The sequence below is a fragment of the Mercenaria mercenaria genome, chromosome 19, assembly GCF_021730395.1.
Source record: "Mercenaria mercenaria strain notata chromosome 19, MADL_Memer_1, whole genome shotgun sequence".
Classification (NCBI taxonomy): Eukaryota; Metazoa; Mollusca; class Bivalvia; order Venerida; family Veneridae; genus Mercenaria; species Mercenaria mercenaria.
Genome location: NC_069379.1, coordinates 2,695,391 through 2,714,292, shown reverse-complemented (window position 1 = coordinate 2,714,292; position 18,902 = coordinate 2,695,391). Strand labels below are relative to the sequence as shown.

The following is an 18,902-nucleotide window of genomic DNA, read 5'->3' as shown; positions in this document are numbered from 1 at the left end:
GGTGTGGAATCAAAATTTGCATACCTGCTTGAATCACAGTTACAGCAAAACCAAGTGTTAAGACCCTATTAGTCGCCTCTTACGATCATGCAAGGTAAGGCAGTGGTTCCAATTCATTTCAAACGTAGATCGTCCCAGAACCACATGGGGCCCTTTCGGAGAATGGTGGGGGCGTATATGGTTTTGCAGATGTCGGTCGGTCAGTATGTAAACCAATCCATTTCTAGATGATAACTCAAGAACGCTTAGGCGATCATGAAAGTTGATAGAGAGGTTGGTCATGACCAGCAGATGACCCCTATTGATTTTAGGTGAGTAGGTCAAAGGTCAATATCGCAGTGACCCGGAATAGTTGAATAATTTTCGGATAACTCAAGAACGTTTGTCAGTAGGGAGAGCGTCGGTCTACGGATCGAGGGGTCGAGAGTTCGATCCCCGGGCGGGGCGTATCTTCTCCGTGACGATTTAATAAACGACATCGTGTCTGAAATCATTCGTCCTCCACCTCTGATAAGTCATGTGGGGAAGTTGGTAGTTACTTGCGGAGAACAGGTTTGTACTGGTACAGAATCCAGGAACACTGGTTAGGTTAACTGCCCGCCGTTACATGACTGAAATACTGTTGAAAAACGGCGTTAAACCCAAAACAAACAAACAAGAACGTTTGGGCCTAGGACCATGAAGTTGATAGGGAGGCTGGATATGAGCAGCAGGTGACCCCTATTGATTATGAGATCAGTAGGTCAAAGGTCAAGGTCACACTGACCCGGAACAGTTAAATGGTTTCCGGATAACTGAAGAATGCTTTGGTATAGGATCATGAAAGTTAGTAGGAAGGTCATAACCTGGACATGAACAGCAGATGTCCACTATTGTAAGTCAGTTTATCACAGTGAATAAGTGTGTGAAGTTTCAGTCCATTCCCACAAGTGGTTACTGAGATACTTGCTAACATACAAAAACTTAACCAAATCGAGACGCCGACGCCGATGCCGACGGATGGGCGAGTCCAGTAGCTCTAATATTCTTTGAATAGTCGAGCTAAAAAGTCAGTTTCTGAAAAAATATATATCTTAAAGACACTGATTCTGGTATGCAAGGTATGTGGCCTATGGTCTGCATATTGGCGGTAAGAGCCAATATACAAAACTGGACGATTGATAGACTTGCTTCTGTTTATCATAATAGGCTACTGTATAGCTACTGTGCAGTAAATAAATTGCAGGTGATATTTCACACCTTTATAGCAAATCAGTTCTCACTTTTATAACGAGTTTGGAAAGCTTGATTGAATTAGGGCTAAATAAACAAAGTGATAAAATACAACAGTGTTTTTATCATATTTTTAATAAATCAAGTTTTCTAACAATTACTAACTCATCATTGCTGTTTTTTATCAAAAATATAAAAAATGCATTCAGGCACATAGCTTTTAGAAATAATAAATTATGTGTATTTTGAACAATGATATATCTCTATTGCTGGATTTATTATACATAAAAGAAACATTATTTAGACAATACAAGGGGAATTATGCATTTTAATATATAAAATCTTTCTGTCCATATTCCATTTTTTATCTATTAAAAATGCAACTGAACGCTTCTTTAAATAATTTCTAATAAAATCCAGCAATTATCTTTTATCTGGTTTTATTTTGTTACTTTTGATCAAAAGATCATAATCATTGAATAAACAAACTTGTAATTTCTCTTTAAGTAAATACAATGTATTAAGTTTTAAATAATTATTTTATTGTTGAGGAGTGAGAATTGCTTTGCTATAAGAGTTATAATTTAATTGGCCAGGAAATTATTCAACATGACTGAGCAATCAAAATTAGTATATTATCAATTAAAATGATTTTGTGTACATTCTGAAAAAAACCCCAAAAAACAGCACTTCAATCAATAAAATGCAAAACACAGGAAATAACAAATTTATCTGTAGGCAATAAAATTTATGATTCTCTGACAATAATTAGGCTACTTTTCAAGTCTACGGTGGTTTTATGGACCCTTATCAGAGTGGACCAGACAGGATCTTGTATATTGGGGATTAAAAAGTCTGGTATTTGGGGGAGGGGGTCACTTATATAGGAGATTTTCTTTGCGTTCAAGTGTTAGTTCTCGGATGACACTATCTTTCAAGATATTGTTCCTGTCTGGTGATTTACTATGATAGATAGAAGTCTACATATATGGAACTTGGCAGCATTGTTTCTTCCCCTCAGATTGAGGGATAACAGATAACAACTTAAAGCGTCTGCCGATCGGCCCTCTTGTTTCATACACTGTCCAAGAAGATTCAGAGCTGTTTCCCTGTGATGCAGGTTTGGTTCCTGTTCAATAGTCCTGATAAGGTTGGAAAGTGCTCTTTGCTTGTCAGCTTGTTTCCCAAGATAGCTATAAGTCTTATATTGTAGAAAGTACAGGTAAGGGAGAGAATCTGTCACTGCCCAATCCATCCAGTTTTCTTCTCTAACTCTGAAAGCAAGGTCTTCCTCTGTAGATCTGAACATTTCGTACTGTAGCTCAGTTGGAATACAGTTAATTTCACATGGCAGAAATCTGACACAGGATGCTGTAGCATATTGTAGAGCTTCTTCATTGAGACTGTCACATATTTCATTGAACCCTCCTCTCGGAGCTCGATCGATGAAACTGTAACAAACGCATAAAGGTTCAACACTGTTTTGGTCATAGATTCCTTCAATATCTCTTAGTACAAGTTCCGTTCTGTAAATGTCCCCTATACAGTAAAACGTGGATGCTAACTTTAGTTTACAAGATGAAACATCTGTGTTCAGACCTAGTGAGATCAACCTGAGAGCTTCTACTGATATATCGCTGTACTGTTGAATATTGAGAGATGCCAAAGTGGATCCCAGTGTTGTACAAAACCATGGTGTAAGAAGCCTAAAAGCTGTTCTTTCAAGTCCTTGACATTGATTAGAAATAATGACAAGTTTGAAAATATACTTTAGTAATATTTGTATAGCTACTTCATAACTCCTGTTGCTAATACAATGCAGACATGAATTTATGATATCATCAATCGTCAGCGCAGTTGCTTTTAGCAGTTCTCCTGAAACCAAGCATTTATTATTGAATAAGGATAAATTATTCAACTTCAGCTGAAGCCTTGAACCAAGAGAATCACACTTAATCTCCAGTAATGCCGTTCCTTCACTGTTTATAATATTCTGAAATATTTCAAGAATGCGAGTTTTAGATTCTTGAGCAATATGTCCTGTCATCAAATTGTTCCTAGGTATGATGAAATGTGGACAGTTTTCATTCTACACACTGATGTATAGGCCAAATAAACAAAATGATAGACAAACAAGTAAGTTGTTTTCTCTCCAGAAATTAGAATGTGTATTTGCAATTAGTTTGAACAGAACTGTTTTACACATGAAACTTGTAATGGTACCGTCATATAGAGGCTTAATGTAAGTTTTTAATATCATCTTCATCAAAATGTAGCACTGAATCTGTGTGATATTGAGATTAAACATTAAACACCTTTCTGCTAGAGATGTTGATATTCTCCATTCAAGCAGCTCATTTTCACTGCCCTTGCTTCCAACTCCAACAACAAAACATCCAGTGTTGCTACAATATCTCTTCATATCATCTGATGGCCATTGACCTACACATTGCTTAATTATCCATGGTATAGCTTGTAGAGGCCATGTTTTACAGGACATAGCAGGAACATGGTCTGACTCAGTAAACCCAGGTTTTCCAGGGTTTTTATACGCTGGACCATGCTGTACACCTGTAAAACTTAGTGCTGCTGCTGCTGTTGCTGCTGTTGCAGATATTATTGTATTACTTAGTAGTATTCGTCCAGTTCTGTCTCTCAAGTGGTGTTTATCAAGTACATCATTGCATGGAAGAGGAGCATCGTCTCTCAGACGTTGTAGCAAACAGTAACCAGGTGATACAGTGTCATCCTGAATCATCAGTAGATTGTGTACACCAGGTTGCCAGTCACTCCAGTCTTGTACTACCTTAAAGTCATTCATACAAAATAGAAAGTCAATGTCTGAATCAAGCCCGGGTGTAGTTGTTCCTTCTGACTGACTACCTAAACAGTACACTGTATTCTCCTCATCACATGGTTGCAGCGTACTGTTAGACATAAATTCTCCCAGCATCAATGATCTTCTTCTCTTCAACACAATTCTCTCGTCTACTCCTATATCAGCAAGAACCTCCGCCAGTTTATCTGACACAGTACATGTATAATCTGGTACTTGAAACATTCTGAAAATAAATTTAAGTAACCTTAATTTTGTTGACTGCTTATCTCCCTTTGAGACTACATGGTTATACTGATTCTTGTCTATTTTATAGCAATTTTACTTGATAATTTATACGATAGTTTCTACAGTTCTTAATTTATTGTAACTGGCACCAAACATAAGTGACAAGTTGAGCCTTAATACGAAAAAGTGCCACCTTACAAGGCATTTAGATATAGTAAAATATGACATATTAAATTCAATTTCAGAACACTATAGCCTGATAGCTGGGGCTATAATCATTAATGTACTACTTTCATTTTGTTGCAAATAAAATGTTCTGTCATGAAATTGTCAAACACGTCACATTTAAGCAAATTTAGAATTTTGTGAAAGTACATACCTTAGTTTTGGTCTGATGTCAGCAAATTGATAATTTTCCTCTTGAAGTTACTCTGTTGGTTTTAATTGTGTAGTTACAATATGTAGGGAATTCCCTTTACTTCCTCTTTCTGTTTTGACAGGAGGAAAACTCTGATATATTTTAAAAGTGATTGGCAGTCAGCAGTTACTTACCTTTAAAACAGTGCAACTATCTTTTTTCTACAGATCAGACTTTCAATAAAATATAAATCTATGTAGATAAAGTATTGTTCAGAACTTGTTCAAAGATTATTATGTGTTAGCTGTGATGCTTAGGGTAATACCCCAGTCACACATACGGCGCGGATAGCTACGTTTAGCCATGGATATAAACGTTAGTTATCCGTATACGTATCGATCCGTACCTGAACCGTACCTTAAAGTAGTAATCCGTTTTAATTCGTAAAAATCCGATCGGCTCAGGTACGGATCGATACGGATTACTACGTTTCTATCCGTGGCTAGACGTAGCTATCCGCGTCGTATGTGTGACTGGGGTATTACACAACTATCAGTTATTTCATACTGACCACAATTCTCTTTTATAATAAATTGTGTCATGATATACAAAATCAAGGGGAAAGGCTTCTTGTCATTTAGTTTATTCTCAAGCATTTTCGCTTTTACTTAACTTAACCTAACCAACATTCTAAGATAGACTTTAATGAAACAAGAGCTCATCGAACACGAATTATACCCCCTTGATGCATTCCGTAATTGCACAAGGAACAGAAATTATTTGGTCAGTTTGCACTGGATGTTTGACGTACTGACCTCAATCAGTAACTACGGGTCATTTACCAATGATGAGTAATCTTAGACCAAAGCATTCTTCAGTTATCTGGCAAAAAAGTTCTACTGTTCTAGGTCAATGTGATCTTGACCTTTGACCTTTTGGCCTCAAAATCAATAGGGTCATCTGCAAGTCATTATTAACATCCCTATTAAGTTTTGTATCCTAGGCCCAAGTATTTTCAAATTATAGTCAGGAAACTGTGTAATTGTTCCGGGTCACTGTGACCTTGTTTTTAGACCGACCTCAAAATCAATAGGGGCAATCTGCTGGTCATGGCCGACCTCCCTATAATCCGTAAACCGTATAACTGTTCCGGTGTCACTGTGACCTTGACCTTTGACATACTGACCTCAAAACTAGTAGGGGTCAGCTTCTGGTCATGGCCAACCTCCCTATCAGCTTTCATGATCCAAGGCCCAAGCTTTCTTAATTGAGTTATCATCCGGAAACCGTTTACCTATTCTGGGTCACTGTAACCTTGACCTTTGAGCAACTGACCTCAAAAACAATAGGGAGCATCTCATCTGCTATTCATGACCGACCGACCTACAGACCGACATCTGCAAAACGTCTTCGAAGAGGGGCACACTAATATAGAGAGATATTCTGCCTATTTAAACATTAATACAAACAAATGGACTCAACCCACTTGACATGACCGTGCAACTTAAACACAACTCAATGACCCACTCCACTCTCTCAACCAACCAAGCCACTGTTAACCCTTAACTTTTAGCCTGCTAATTTCTATAATTGACTGTTCCATCATTCAGTTTTGGCAGTACCATTTACCATTCAAAGGGGTGTTCACTGATAATTAACTGACTGAATAGCGAATCACGATACGGATGTTTATTTGCTTAACATAAGATAAGGTTAGATTTAACTCAATTAGGCAAGGTAGCTTAATATGCCTGTACGCACGGTGTATTTAAGAAGAACTTTGATAATGGGTTTGGACTTTCTGAAAGACACATAAAGCAATTATTGAAACCTGATTCGTGTTATTTTTAATATTTGGCTTAATATTTACGCTATATATGTATGGAAAAGGGAATGATTCAGCGGTGGAATGAATTCCGGCATAATGTAAAATTCGATGCAAATGCATACCATATATTATTATGAAAGTATCTTCTTTACAGAAAAAAAAAACAAATTACGAAGATATACGCTACAAATCTCTCTTAGTAATTGCTTGCATCCATATACATAGTCCTACAACACAAATCTGAACAATGCAAGGGAATTTGAAGCAATAATGGAAATGACAACACAGATTGCGACTTTGAATTGAAAACCAATGTTTTACTATATACAGCGGTGTTCTGGATTATTAATCTGCAGTGTCAAATAAAAGAGTTGTGTCCGGTAAGATGTACTTTATTCACCCTCTTCCCAACGATGAAGTGTATTTAGAAGCTTCTGTCTGTCCATTTTTATCTATCTACAACCCAGTTGTCTTTTACTCATTTCTGCAAGCAAATAGCGTTAAATTACTGAAGGTTACAAAATGAAACTTAAATTCATTAATATAATTTATGCACAACAATATCCTCTATACCTTTTCAAACATGTTCTCAATTTTGACACCCCGATGTCTTTTGACAAAGATATTAAAATACTTAACACTTGCTAGAAACCTTAAAATATTTTTTTCTGATATTGAACGCAAACATTTATGCTGTAATACAAGTAGTAGAACAATACAGCATATGGTCCACAGTAACAGACGTTATACGTATTATACGTTACTGTAATATCTTTAAAATGTGCTACGATATTTTTGAGGATTTTTTTCTGTGTTTCATTCCCTTAGATTCTATTTATCCCACGCCAAATACGGGAAAATGAGTTTTTTGTTATTTTTGTACGCACGTGCGTCCAATAAGGTAATATATTGTACGGTCACGTATTGTAATAGAACGTTTACGATTGGACAGATAAAATAGATATAGTTTAAATACAGGATATTATTCGATTGTCTTTTCATATTGATTCATTAAAGCCATATTCAATGGCCATCTTTCACTAGAATATTTTATCTTTAGAAATTTACTTCAATTGTATAACATCCTCATCAATTTGACTACATTTAAAACGACATCAAAATTACGTAATATTATTTAGCTTTATATCAACTCCAATGATAAATCAAGTTTGTTACAACAGCTCTCAGTTACATTTGTCATCCGATAATCTTGATTATATAAAAACAAATCAGTTTATCATATAACGTCTTATGATTATAAACAAAATACTAATTAAGGAAGTTATTATATACCTGTAAAAATTCTCTGAAAATGTGGCTTGTATTTCGTAAGCAAATACGAACAGACGGAAAACAAATCCCGTATATTGGATGTACCGTACTACTTCCATTAATCAAGTTACTTTTATAAGTAGTTAGACTAAAGCCCAATTAGTTCTATTTAAGCATCGATAAACCGTGATGATTTTGGTTGATATTCATTGGTCAAAAACAAACAAACAAAAAGGTGGACGTTTAGAATGAAAGGGTCATTGCAAAAGTAGCTAGATCTGGGACTTTGTATTCGGCTCGAAATGAATCACATTCGGAACTTGCGCGCCTTCTGCAATCAGACCTGAGCCGAGTACAGTATTCCAGACCGAGAGCTACTGTTGCAATAATCCCCTTATATTACGAATGTATTTGCAATATTGATTTCCTTTGTTTAGAATGAAGAAAACCTTACAAGGGGACATGAGCTATATTTGAAATACATTTTACTTCTGGAATATGTAGCACCTTTAGCATTAAGAGGCGTGTTAGACAGAGAAACAGCAAAACGCAGAGATAGATCCTACACTGGTGTTGAGTCATGGAAAGTGGGCAAGTTTTGTTCTGAACTATTAAAATTCAAGACATTAAGTAGACGTGATCGTAAAGGAATCATTAGCATTAGCGACCAAATAGATGACTTGCACACCTTCGCTCAGTCCAAATCTCTGAACTTCCACGTCTTCGAAAGCAAATGGAATCCGCTACATGATGTACTCTTTGAAATAATCGAAGACATTGAAGACTCAAGCAGATATAGATGCACACGGATGATGTTCTCTTTAGGAGAGGATATCAAAATAGATTCAGAACTGAAAGAAGAACTGGAACAGGCAGTGAATGTCAGTGCTCATATAGAAATCGCAAACAAAATATTTCCGAATGTGGTAGAATGTACACTTAGCGAAAAGGAACGACATGGTATGTACATCTTCTTGCACTTACTGATTAGTATTTTAGTATCAACCTCAATGTTTATCATCCGTGTTCATGTGATTTGGGCAGTTGGACAAAAATTGTTATAGGTGCTGAAACTACCAAGGTCTGCATGTGGGACGAGATCTCGTGTAGCATTGTATTATACCATTTTAAGTATTAATTGCTTTGTGTTCTACGTTATAACCCCCAAAAATGTTTGTTTTACCTTTGAGGTAATTTGAGTACTATCGACCGGCAACTGATAAAATGCTTTATCTTACGGATGACTTGCGCTAACAGGTATTGTTTGTTTAAAACCTAACGAAACACTCATGGTATATGACTGTATGGTATCTATTTAGATTATAACATGAACACATTGTGTCTGCAATCATTCGCGGACAACCGGTTTGTACTGGTACAGAATCCAGGAGCACTTGTTAAATCTGCCCGCCGTTATATAACTGAATTGCTATTAAAGTCGGCGTTTAATACCCCAGTCATACATACGGCGCGGATAGCTACGTTCAGCCACGGATAGAAACGTAGTAATCCGCATCGACCCGTACCTGAGCCGTACCTCAAAGTAGTAATCCGTATCAATCCGTATTAACACTTGGACAAAACGTTTTCAAGACGTACTCCAAACTTGCAAGTTTCTCCAACTTTTGAACACGCACAAAAGTTTGAGCGATCCGTGGCCATTTGAGCGTGACTTAGTCCAACTTGGTCGAAACTTATTCATCCGTAGTTTAACGTCATACCGAAGAATATTCCTCCGGCCAATAATCGATAGCGGTCAGATTTTCTATATAGAAATAAGAAGGGCATGTACACATTTTACTTAATAACAAAATTACTAAAAATAAGAAACCTTAGGTGCAAACATATTACCAAAGTTCAACATTTGATTCATCACAAGGTTTTTTTTAATTAAATTTTATCTTAATTTTTGATTCGTTCTTCGCATGAAGTTTGATGCCATCATTTCGTCATTTTTTCCCTTTGTTTCCATATAAAATGTGCAAAAATCTCATACATGCGTTTCTTCAAAGCATTTTTTTGTATAAAACCATTGATATGAAAGCTTAGGTGCAAGAACTTTCCTACTCTCATTGAATTTATCTTTTGAATGATATTTATTTCATTTTTGTGAAATAAAAAATTGATTCGTTCTCAGACGGTTTATTTCCACTAATTTCGAAGAAAAATTAACTTCAGCGCGAAGTTGTTGTTGTAGCGTCATAAGCAGACGCGTGAACATGCGGTATTGTGATCAAAAGGTTAAAGTAATGATTTAATCATTTAATGTAATTTTACTTCGCGAGTAATTCATTTTGTGTTAATATCACAAAAACAATATAAGATAAATATTGCATTTTAATATTTCGGTTCTAAAAAGAAAGAGATGCGCATTTCTTCTTATGTTGTTGTTCTCACCTTATTTCATATACATTTAAATATCAAGTGTCAGTTACGCCAATTATGTCAATTAAACATTAAAAGAGATAGCTTTCCTATCGACCCTTGGATCACAAATGCAAACTGTCGTAAAAAAGTAAAATACAGAATTTTTTGTATATATTTTTCTTAATAAATTTGAGTAAATAAATTTCAAGGTCCGCCTTGATCAAATTAAAGCAGGAAAATATGTCCGGAGCATTTTTTTTTTGTGTACAAGAATGTTTTTGCAATGTAAATAATATCTGCATTTAAAACAGAATTGAATTTTACTTCAGTATCTTAATGATATATTTTTGTTTTCGTGAACATTTTACCTGGTTTCATGATCTTTTCAGTTATCATAAATGTCGTCGTGATTAACTTACTTTCATAATTTATTGTACATGTTCAATTCAAGATAATTTTACATGAAACAAATTTCTATATAGAAGTAATAAAATGTTGTATGCATCACGCATAAATCCTTTTTATTGGACCTGTAATAAAACTTGCCAATTACCTCTAAATAAGGAACGTTAAAACAACACAGACGTTTATAATACTGATAAGGCTATAATTGCGTTTTGAATTTAATACGGGTATTTGTTTTGTAATTACAAGGTAAAATTATCATGCGATTTTAATCTTTTGCATATTTTTTATTTTGCAAACAGTTTTCATATATTGGTGGAATATGTGTAGTTATATTAAAATGAATAATGTCTGCCTGAATACGGCAAAATACCTGTACCACGCTGATTGCCACTATCTTTTTTTTTTTAAAAAAAATTTTACAAACATACCATAATTTTCGATTCATTAAACTTCCTATTTTGTCTATATGTTAAGAATTACTGAATTGAAATACGTGTGATGTTCAACCATTTCAGATTAAAATAATTCAAAATCTACACCTGTGTAATTATAAATTGTAAACAGCTGTTTAAAAAAAAAACAAACAACAAAATAACTTACGTGTATGTATTTTTGTGACATAAGAATGGACGTGGTAGTGGCAGCAGGTATAATACATATCAATCAGACAATTTTAAAATATATTCGTCAAGTTTATTAGTATTTTGTGACTTCCCTGTTTGATATTTTTCTTTGTTTTCCTTTTTTTGGACAAGAATGTGTTATGGCCGTAAAAGTTATAAAATCGGATAAAATTTGTTGGGGGACAAGAATGTGTTATGGCCGTAAAAGTTATAAAATCGGATAAAATTTGTTGGGTGTGTGTGTGTGTGGGAGGGGGGTGGGGGGGGGGCGGCGGTGGTACCTAGGTCTTTTACACATATTATACTTAAAGACAGCGTTATTTAAAACAATGTAAAATCAGATCATATTTCTTAAATATATATGTCAGATTTTATTTTTCAACGACAGCATATTTTATAGATGGGAGACGCCGTAAAAATATCAATGCTAGTGCTATATAAATAAAAAGGATGTGTCTATGGGTACGAACCTCCTTTTTTCTAGAGATTAAGGGTCATTTACATTTCAGATTTGGTTGAAAATGAAAAAAATAAATAAATAAAAGACTTCATCGATATTTGCCTTTAACTTGAATCTAAATGGTTTACAGATAGCAATGTTCAGCCGATTTGTTACATTGTTTTTCGAAAACATGTTAAAATATACATTCTTCTTATATAAGAATATGTATGAAAATAATTTTATATGAAAATATGGTTTTTATTGCTGATAGATATGGTCTATTGATAAAAATTAATTTAATTATTATAAAATAACATGTTAAAAATGCTATGGTTCAGAAAATTACATATTAAACATTCATTTGATAAAAATGACTTCTTTTATTTCTAATGAAAAATCCCTTTTCCATAATTTGTAACTCCAGTGATAATTCAAGCTTGTTTAATTATCTTATGAAAAACCTTCTCTTTTATTACACTTGATATTGAAATAAACATCCAGGTGACAATACCCGGAGGCAGTAGATATCGACATCGCAATACCGGTCACCTGTTACCAATATATGTTACCAATACCAAATAGCTGTTGTCTCCCCTGATATCGATTTTCTGCAATATCGGTCATGAGGTCAATTCTTCCTCATGACTTAACGTAGTTATCCGTACTGAAACGTACCTTGCCGTAGTTTGACATGATGTAAAAGATAATCGTAATGAAAACGCTGGCTACACCTGGCCTTTTTATATGAAACTTACCGACCGTTACTAAACCTTAATGCGAACGTAGTCATGCGTATTGATCCGTAGCTTAAACGTAGTTTACTGCAGATCCGTCAACGCGCTGGGCAAGTTGTCAGGCGCAGTTAAGGTAGCAGTTGGTAGTTTCCAGCCACAGATTCGAATTGGCCAGGGTCAAAATCTGTCATTAGAGATAAAACCTTGAAGTGAAGGCAGTTTTGATGTTTGAAATATTTGTTGATGTGAGTTTGTGATTAACAAGTTTAAGAATGGTATGTTGCAGAAATTCTGGCAGATGCGAATGTAAGCTTGATGGCATCATTTTCATATAACTGCTTGAAATGCATATATGCCACTATCAGCATTGAGCGTCTCGTGAACTGTCAAATGTCTTATAGGCCTCACACAGTTGAAAATAGTGAAAAAAGTAATCGGTTGACAGGTATTTTTGTCCAGCTCTGCAAGTAATACTTGAAACTGAGTACAGAATGCAAGTGGCCATTTGTCTCTATCCATTCCCCTAACATTTTAAGGCCAGTTGGAGATATGGCTAATTTGGGCTGAAATGTCATGTATTTTCGCGGGCTGAAATTATCTTTCAGGTGGCTTGTGGATTTAAAAATCTATGCTTTGTATGAAGTTTACTATGTATTTTATTTCTTCTTCAAGTAAGATGTAAACCGGTATCTTTTTATTTTCAGGTCTGCATCTCGTAAGATATCGGAAGCCGTCTGACTTGGCCACATCGCTCGGAAGTCTGAAGTACTAGAAAAAACCGCCATCTGCTACCTTAAGACATTTGTCAATTTTTGTAAGTACTATTTCATGCTTTCTTTTGTGTTGTTCAAGCTCTCCAGTATGTGTTATTTAAAAATCCGAGCTGAATGGATTCATAACATAGACAGATGTTGTTTGATATGGTAGAAGTTAAGGGGAGGTAACTCTGATTTTACCGGGTAAGTAAATCTTATTTTTGTTTGTAGTGTAGGGTTTTCTTAAAATTTCTAGCGGGAAACACATTTCTTTTGTAGTTTATATCAAATTTAAAGGAAGAAGGACTATTTAAAGGAAATATAGGTGCAACTTTTTGGCATTTTGTAAACACATGGCTGTTTCACAAGGCTCGGAACTGGATTCTGTGGTGATATTTCTTTCGAAGATATTTCTCGAGTGGCAGGTATGATTTAGTTCTTACAAATTTCGTATTGTGGCTTTATCGGTGTCAGGACATGACGACAGAAGAAACGTGTAGAGAGTGGATACATCTTGGGTGCATTTAAGGTCCTGGAGTGAGGGAACATTTGCAGATATTTGTTTTTAATTAAGAGAAGATACGGTTTCTCGGAGATGTACTGGGAGATTGCTCGAATTCGTTAAAATAGGTAAGTTTGGCAACAACAACAACAACAACAACAACAACAACAACAAAAACAACAACAACAACAAAAGTGCATTGTAAAATATTTATTTAAAGCTATTTTATACTTACTGTATGTAAGGTAATATGAAAAAGTACTTGTAAACAGGGGCGGCTTTTCCTGAGCTTGCGGATTTGAAGTACAGTTAGTCTTGGGTAAGTAAGCTGTGCTGCTTTTAATTCTGTTCCTCAAGTATGCAGGGCTGTGCACAATGCTAATACAGTACATTTATGGCCATCATGTAATAGTAGGTAAGTCTTTTTTTAATGTCAGAAAGATAGATGCAGTAAGAAATATGTGTGTAAAATGGGGCCAAATCCACAATATTGTAGACATTGTTTGGACATGTGCAATTTGCAAGAAGAACAAAGCATTGTTTAAATATTGGTAAGATTTTATTTGTCATAGATCATTTTCTTAGAATCAGGTGCCAGACAGTCCATGGAGATGCATGTCTTGGTCCTTAAGGTAGCAGTTGGTAGTTTCCAGCCACAGATTCGAATTGGCCAGGGTCAAAATCTGTCATTAGAGATAAAACCTTGAAGTGAAGGCAGTTTTGATGTTTGAAATATTTGTTGATGTGAGTTTGTGATTAACAAGTTTAAGAATGGTATGTTGCAGAAATTCTGGCAGATGCGAATGTAAGCTTGATGGCATCATTTTCATATAACTGCTTGAAATGCATATATGCCACTATCAGCATTGAGCGTCTCGTGAACTGTCAAATGTCTTATAGGCCTCACACAGTTGAAAATAGTGAAAAAAGTAATCGGTTGACAGGTATTTTTGTCCAGCTCTGCAAGTAATACTTGAAACTGAGTACAGAATGCAAGTGGCCATTTGTCTCTATCCATTCCCCTAACATTTTAAGGCCAGTTGGAGATATGGCTAATTTGGGCTGAAATGTCATGTATTTTCGCGGGCTGAAATTATCTTTCAGGTGGCTTGTGGATTTAAAAATCTATGCTTTGTATGAAGTTTACTATGTATTTTATTTCTTCTTCAAGTAAGATGTAAACCGGTATCTTTTTATTTTCAGGTCTGCATCTCGTAAGATATCGGAAGCCGTCTGACTTGGCCACATCGCTCGGAAGTCTGAAGTACTAGAAAAAACCGCCATCTGCTACCTAAACGTAGTTCTACTTAGTACGCCGTACCTATCCGTACTTATTCGCGTCCTGTATCTTTTTGTTCCCCGTTTCTCACCATTTTTCCCGTACTAAGACGTACTGCTCCGTACTTATCCGTGTCCCCTCCCCTACAGATCAGTCACACCCGCACCGTACCTCAACGCACGGACATATCCGTATGTGTGACTGTAGCTTAACCCGAAACAAACAAAATGGACATTTGTAATCGAAACTTAATTCTAATTCTTTGTAGTAATGATTCGTTTTAGTTGTTTCCCAGTTACAGGTTTATACATAAAATATTAGTTAATAAAGTTATTTTTCATGTATTACAGACCCACCGGTGCAATTCATTGAAACATACTCCGATACATATGTCAATGTTGGCGATTCCGCTGTCCTCGTTTGTAAGCTCAGTAGAGATGTTAAACCAGTCCTCTGGATAAAAGACAACAAACTTCTTACAAAGTCAGAAACCCTCAAGTTCGTAACAGATTCTACCAGTAACTGGTTAGTTATATCCAATGTCACTGAAGAAGACGCTGGAAAATATTCATGCATGTGTGAAGGTGCTAAAACATCAGCTAGTCTCACAGTTACAGGTACGTACGAATATCTTATTTGTCTATCAGCAACTATTTTTTCAGTTCTGTTTTTCTTTCCGTCATGGACTTCTGTTTATGTCTTTCACTTTGTTATGTAATCCGACCTGGCTTTTCTCTCTTCCAATTCAACAGAACAACCTCTGAAGGTGACGACCAAGCTACATGTAGTACAAAAAGTTGTCAAGGAGCAAATGGAAATTTCTTTGATCTGTATAGTAAACATGCCAGGACAGAAACCAACATGGCAACACAACAATAAAAATGTTCCTAAGGAGCCTCGTATAAGTGCGTCTTCAGAGGGAATGGAACATAAACTCACCATTCGAAACGTTCGGTTAGAAGATACTGGGCACTATGTGATTGTCTTTGGTACAGTTACATCGACAACATACGTTTCCGTGGAAGGTAAGATAATACTAGAATACAAATTACATAATATATAAAGACGCACTTTAATGTTTAAAGTACTTGTATTTATCGTCCTAAGGCAGTGTATGTCATAACTGATGTGTCGATGCTGAAAAAAGTAATATGTACAGCGGTAGAAATTATGTCACAGAAAATAAAACAAAAGGGGTTCAGAGAGTTAAGGTATTTAAATGTTAAGTGTCGCCCTTTGCTCCTCGGTCGTAGGTGAAGGATGAACCACTTTCAAATAGTTCTTGAGGGGGTATAGAAGGCACACTTAATTGGGATAAATTGTCTTGATTACACAAAAAAATGACAGACCAATAAAATAGAAATTCCAACACGACATTAATGAAAATGTTGCAGGCTAGCTTTAATTGAGCTTCATGGGCGGTAGTGGAAATGCAACCTTCCGCCCTCGCCATCTAGCCCCGGATGAAAAAGAACCTTGCGGAACTAAACAAACCCGATTTTAGAGTGACGATCTGAAGTTATCGAACCTGCACGTCACAGAAACTGCCAAAAGACAAAAGTTTAAAAGATTAAAAAGCAGACATCATATTTTTTAACTCTTTATTGAAACAGGAGTTGTATATTTACTAAATAGTAAACTGTATTTTTTTATTTCAGGAAAATATGACATCTCACAAAGACATAAACAACAGCTCAAAAATGATCTCTACAGAAATTGGGTTAGGGGTGCTCTAGGCTTAAAGTACTTGAAAGTAGGTCTCGAGGGTCTTTTGGAACCGTTAGTTGAGAAGCGACATAAAGAACTTTTGAAGAAAGCTGAAGCTGGTACTGATTATAATTTCAAACATTGTAAAAAATGCAACAATGAAAACTTTATTCCGCACCCAAAGAGTAAATGTCAAAGAACTGAGAGAAAATATAAATGTTTCTGTACAAACCGTAATGGAAGAGAATGTCCCAGTGATGGATTTTGCGGGTTCATGTACAATCAGATAGTGAGTGACCATCAGTTTGGTGAACCTACACTGAAGAATACACAGATTGAAAACTGGAGCACCAGTCCCTGGAGCATTGCGACTACATACATCAATACTGAAGGATACGTAGGCAAGTCATCAGCTAAAGAGATCGACTGCAGTGGCTTACTGAGCATATTCGCGAACAATATGAACTGTTCCAAATATGTCTCCCTTAAGGATATAGAAGAGGTAATGAAACACAATATGTATACAAACTATGTCGAGTTTTTTTTTTTGCGACAATATCAGCAAAGTGTTCAATACGTGATTTTGCTACTGCTTCAGGGAACTAGAAAATAATAGGCATCTTCCCCCTAATATATATGCAACTGGCTTGAGTTACTCACTTGTCAATATCTCTTTTACATTTGGATACCAATACTGCATTTAGGAAAGTTGTTTTTAATGCACGCATTTTCAATCTATTACCTTTCGCAATCACAATACAATCAGTATTACAGTAATTGTTATCAGTTTTATTAATGTAAATCACTGGAGTAGATTTGCTGACTATTAAATCAGATTGATAAAAATGTATTGCTTTCGTAGATCATCCTCTCACCTATCAATGAAAAAAAACAACACAAAACATTTTGTTACAGGCCAGAAAAGCACGCAATGAATTACTACACAACTCAAATTATGTGCTTAAAGAAGACGAATTAAATGAGTATATAGAAGTATTCAAGAAAGCGTTGAAGATCGAAGACACTTCGGATCTAATGACATCTCAGACCGATGCGTTAGAAAATGCCCTTCAACTTTTGGAAAATGTAGCGGTTTTATACATATATGTTCACAACAGCATTCAGTCTTTATCTATAATTGTTCTACTCTCTTTTGTTCTTTTCATATGAAAACTTTCAATAAATATCTTAATCTGTAAGCAACTAGTTAAAACCATGTCAGACAATAATATTTCTGATTAATGTTTTGTAATGCGTGAGTATGTTTATTGACTACTTTTACATATATATTTTCAAAATCTGTGTATGTATGTTTACTGACGAGGTCTGAAGCAGTGTTGGAGTATTACAACATTATTAATTATTATGTTTGTCAGTTATTATTCACGGAACTGATATATTGTGGATGGGAAATGGGTTGAAGGTGACAGCCGAGTCTCCATATTTATCATACTGATTGATGTGTTTTAGTGACCATTTATTTTCAGAGATAGTTGTGAGGTAGAACAAGTCATGCCATACTTTTCTTCAGCCTTGAAAATGATGGGAAAATAGATTATCGTCGTTAAATAGTCTTATTTATTTATCTATTGATTGATTTATTATTATGATTGTTATTATCATTGTTATCACCATTATTATTATTATTATTCTAATTATTATCATCATCATTATTATTGCATTGTGTATTATTATTATTATTATTATTATTATTATTATAAAGAAAGAAACCACCTGAAAGTTGACATTTGCTTTTTAGCTACAGGGAAATCAAATAGATATAAATATATCTAAAGACATTGAACAGCTTGAACAAAATTTTCGACAGCATGCAATGACCGAAGAAGCGGATATCTGCCAAAAAATGTTGTACGCAGAGGTATTATTTTTTATAAATGATTTTCTTTTTTTGTTATTTCAAGTGAAGGAATAAGCTTAAATCAGATACTGTAAAATCATTTAATTTCGTGGGCATGAAATTTCGTGGTTTTCGACAAAACAGCAATTTCGTGGGGATATGAATTCGTGGATTTCATCTTTCGAAGATAAAATGAATGGAAATTTTATTTGTTCGTTGGACCTAATTTCGTGGATTAACGCTACCACGAAATCAACGAAAATTAGTCCCCCACGAAAATTAATGATTTCACAGTACTTCGAATGAAAATATCATTTCTTTTCATTTTTGTATTCTGTATTGGCAATTTTAAGTACAAAATCAAAGAATGTTTGTGAAATGAATATGATCTGCTTTAAAAAGTTGAAAATATTAAGAATTTATTTTAATTACTAAATTAACAATGGTAGTCCGGCTCTCAAATAGCAGGTGAATTAATCAGAAATTGATAATT

General features: G+C 35.1%; 2 protein-coding genes and 1 long non-coding RNA gene across 6 annotated transcripts; 2 read left to right on the top strand and 1 right to left on the bottom strand.

Moving 5' to 3' along the window:
* Positions 1-1,725: 1,725 nt before the first annotated feature.
* On the bottom strand, positions 1,726-4,767 carry LOC123542792 (uncharacterized). Of its 2 annotated transcripts, none has more exons than XM_053531512.1 (2): positions 4,656-4,767; positions 1,726-4,274 (listed from the first exon to the last, which is right to left on the bottom strand). In XM_053531512.1, the coding sequence occupies exon 2, from the start codon at positions 3,257-3,259 to the stop codon at positions 2,147-2,149; it is 1,113 nt and encodes a 370-aa protein (XP_053387487.1). In that variant the 5' UTR covers positions 3,260-4,274; positions 4,656-4,767; the 3' UTR covers positions 1,726-2,146. The 2 variants fall into 2 exon arrangements, with proteins under 2 accessions (XP_053387487.1, XP_053387488.1); XM_053531513.1 differs by having other exon boundaries at positions 1,729-4,274.
* A 3,385-nt stretch (positions 4,768-8,152) lies between these two features.
* Positions 8,153-18,856, top strand: LOC123541808 (uncharacterized). The gene is made up of 6 exons (XM_053531017.1): positions 8,153-8,694; positions 15,195-15,461; positions 15,597-15,869; positions 16,503-17,053; positions 17,467-17,637; positions 18,311-18,856. The coding sequence occupies exons 1-6, from the start codon at positions 8,544-8,546 to the stop codon at positions 18,482-18,484; spliced, it is 1,587 nt and encodes a 528-aa protein (XP_053386992.1). The 5' UTR covers positions 8,153-8,543; the 3' UTR covers positions 18,485-18,856.
* On the top strand, positions 12,445-14,830 carry LOC128550932 (uncharacterized). 3 transcript variants are annotated; one of them, XR_008368568.1, is made up of 3 exons: positions 12,445-12,553; positions 13,013-13,122; positions 14,769-14,830. It is a non-coding gene; the product is annotated as an uncharacterized LOC128550932 (long non-coding RNA). The 3 variants fall into 3 exon arrangements; XR_008368567.1 differs by lacking the exon at positions 12,445-12,553 and adding an exon at positions 12,583-12,753; XR_008368566.1 differs by lacking the exon at positions 12,445-12,553 and having other exon boundaries at positions 12,571-13,122.
* Positions 18,857-18,902: the final 46 nt, after the last annotated feature.

What these genes read in the sequence shown, in the direction of transcription:
- LOC123542792 (XM_053531512.1), bottom strand. Translation starts at nt 3,259, where the DNA reads ATGACAGGACATATTGCTCAAGAATCTAAAACTCGCATTCTTGAAATA.
- LOC123541808 (XM_053531017.1), top strand. Translation starts at nt 8,544, where the DNA reads ATGATGTTCTCTTTAGGAGAGGATATCAAAATAGATTCAGAACTGAAA. An exon ending in AGCTAGTCTCACAGTTACAG is followed by an intron (nt 15,462 to 15,596) that starts GTACGTACGAAT and finishes CCAATTCAACAG; the next exon opens with AACAACCTCTGAAGGTGACG. An exon ending in CCCTTAAGGATATAGAAGAG is followed by an intron (nt 17,054 to 17,466) that starts GTAATGAAACAC and finishes ATTTTGTTACAG; the next exon opens with GCCAGAAAAGCACGCAATGA.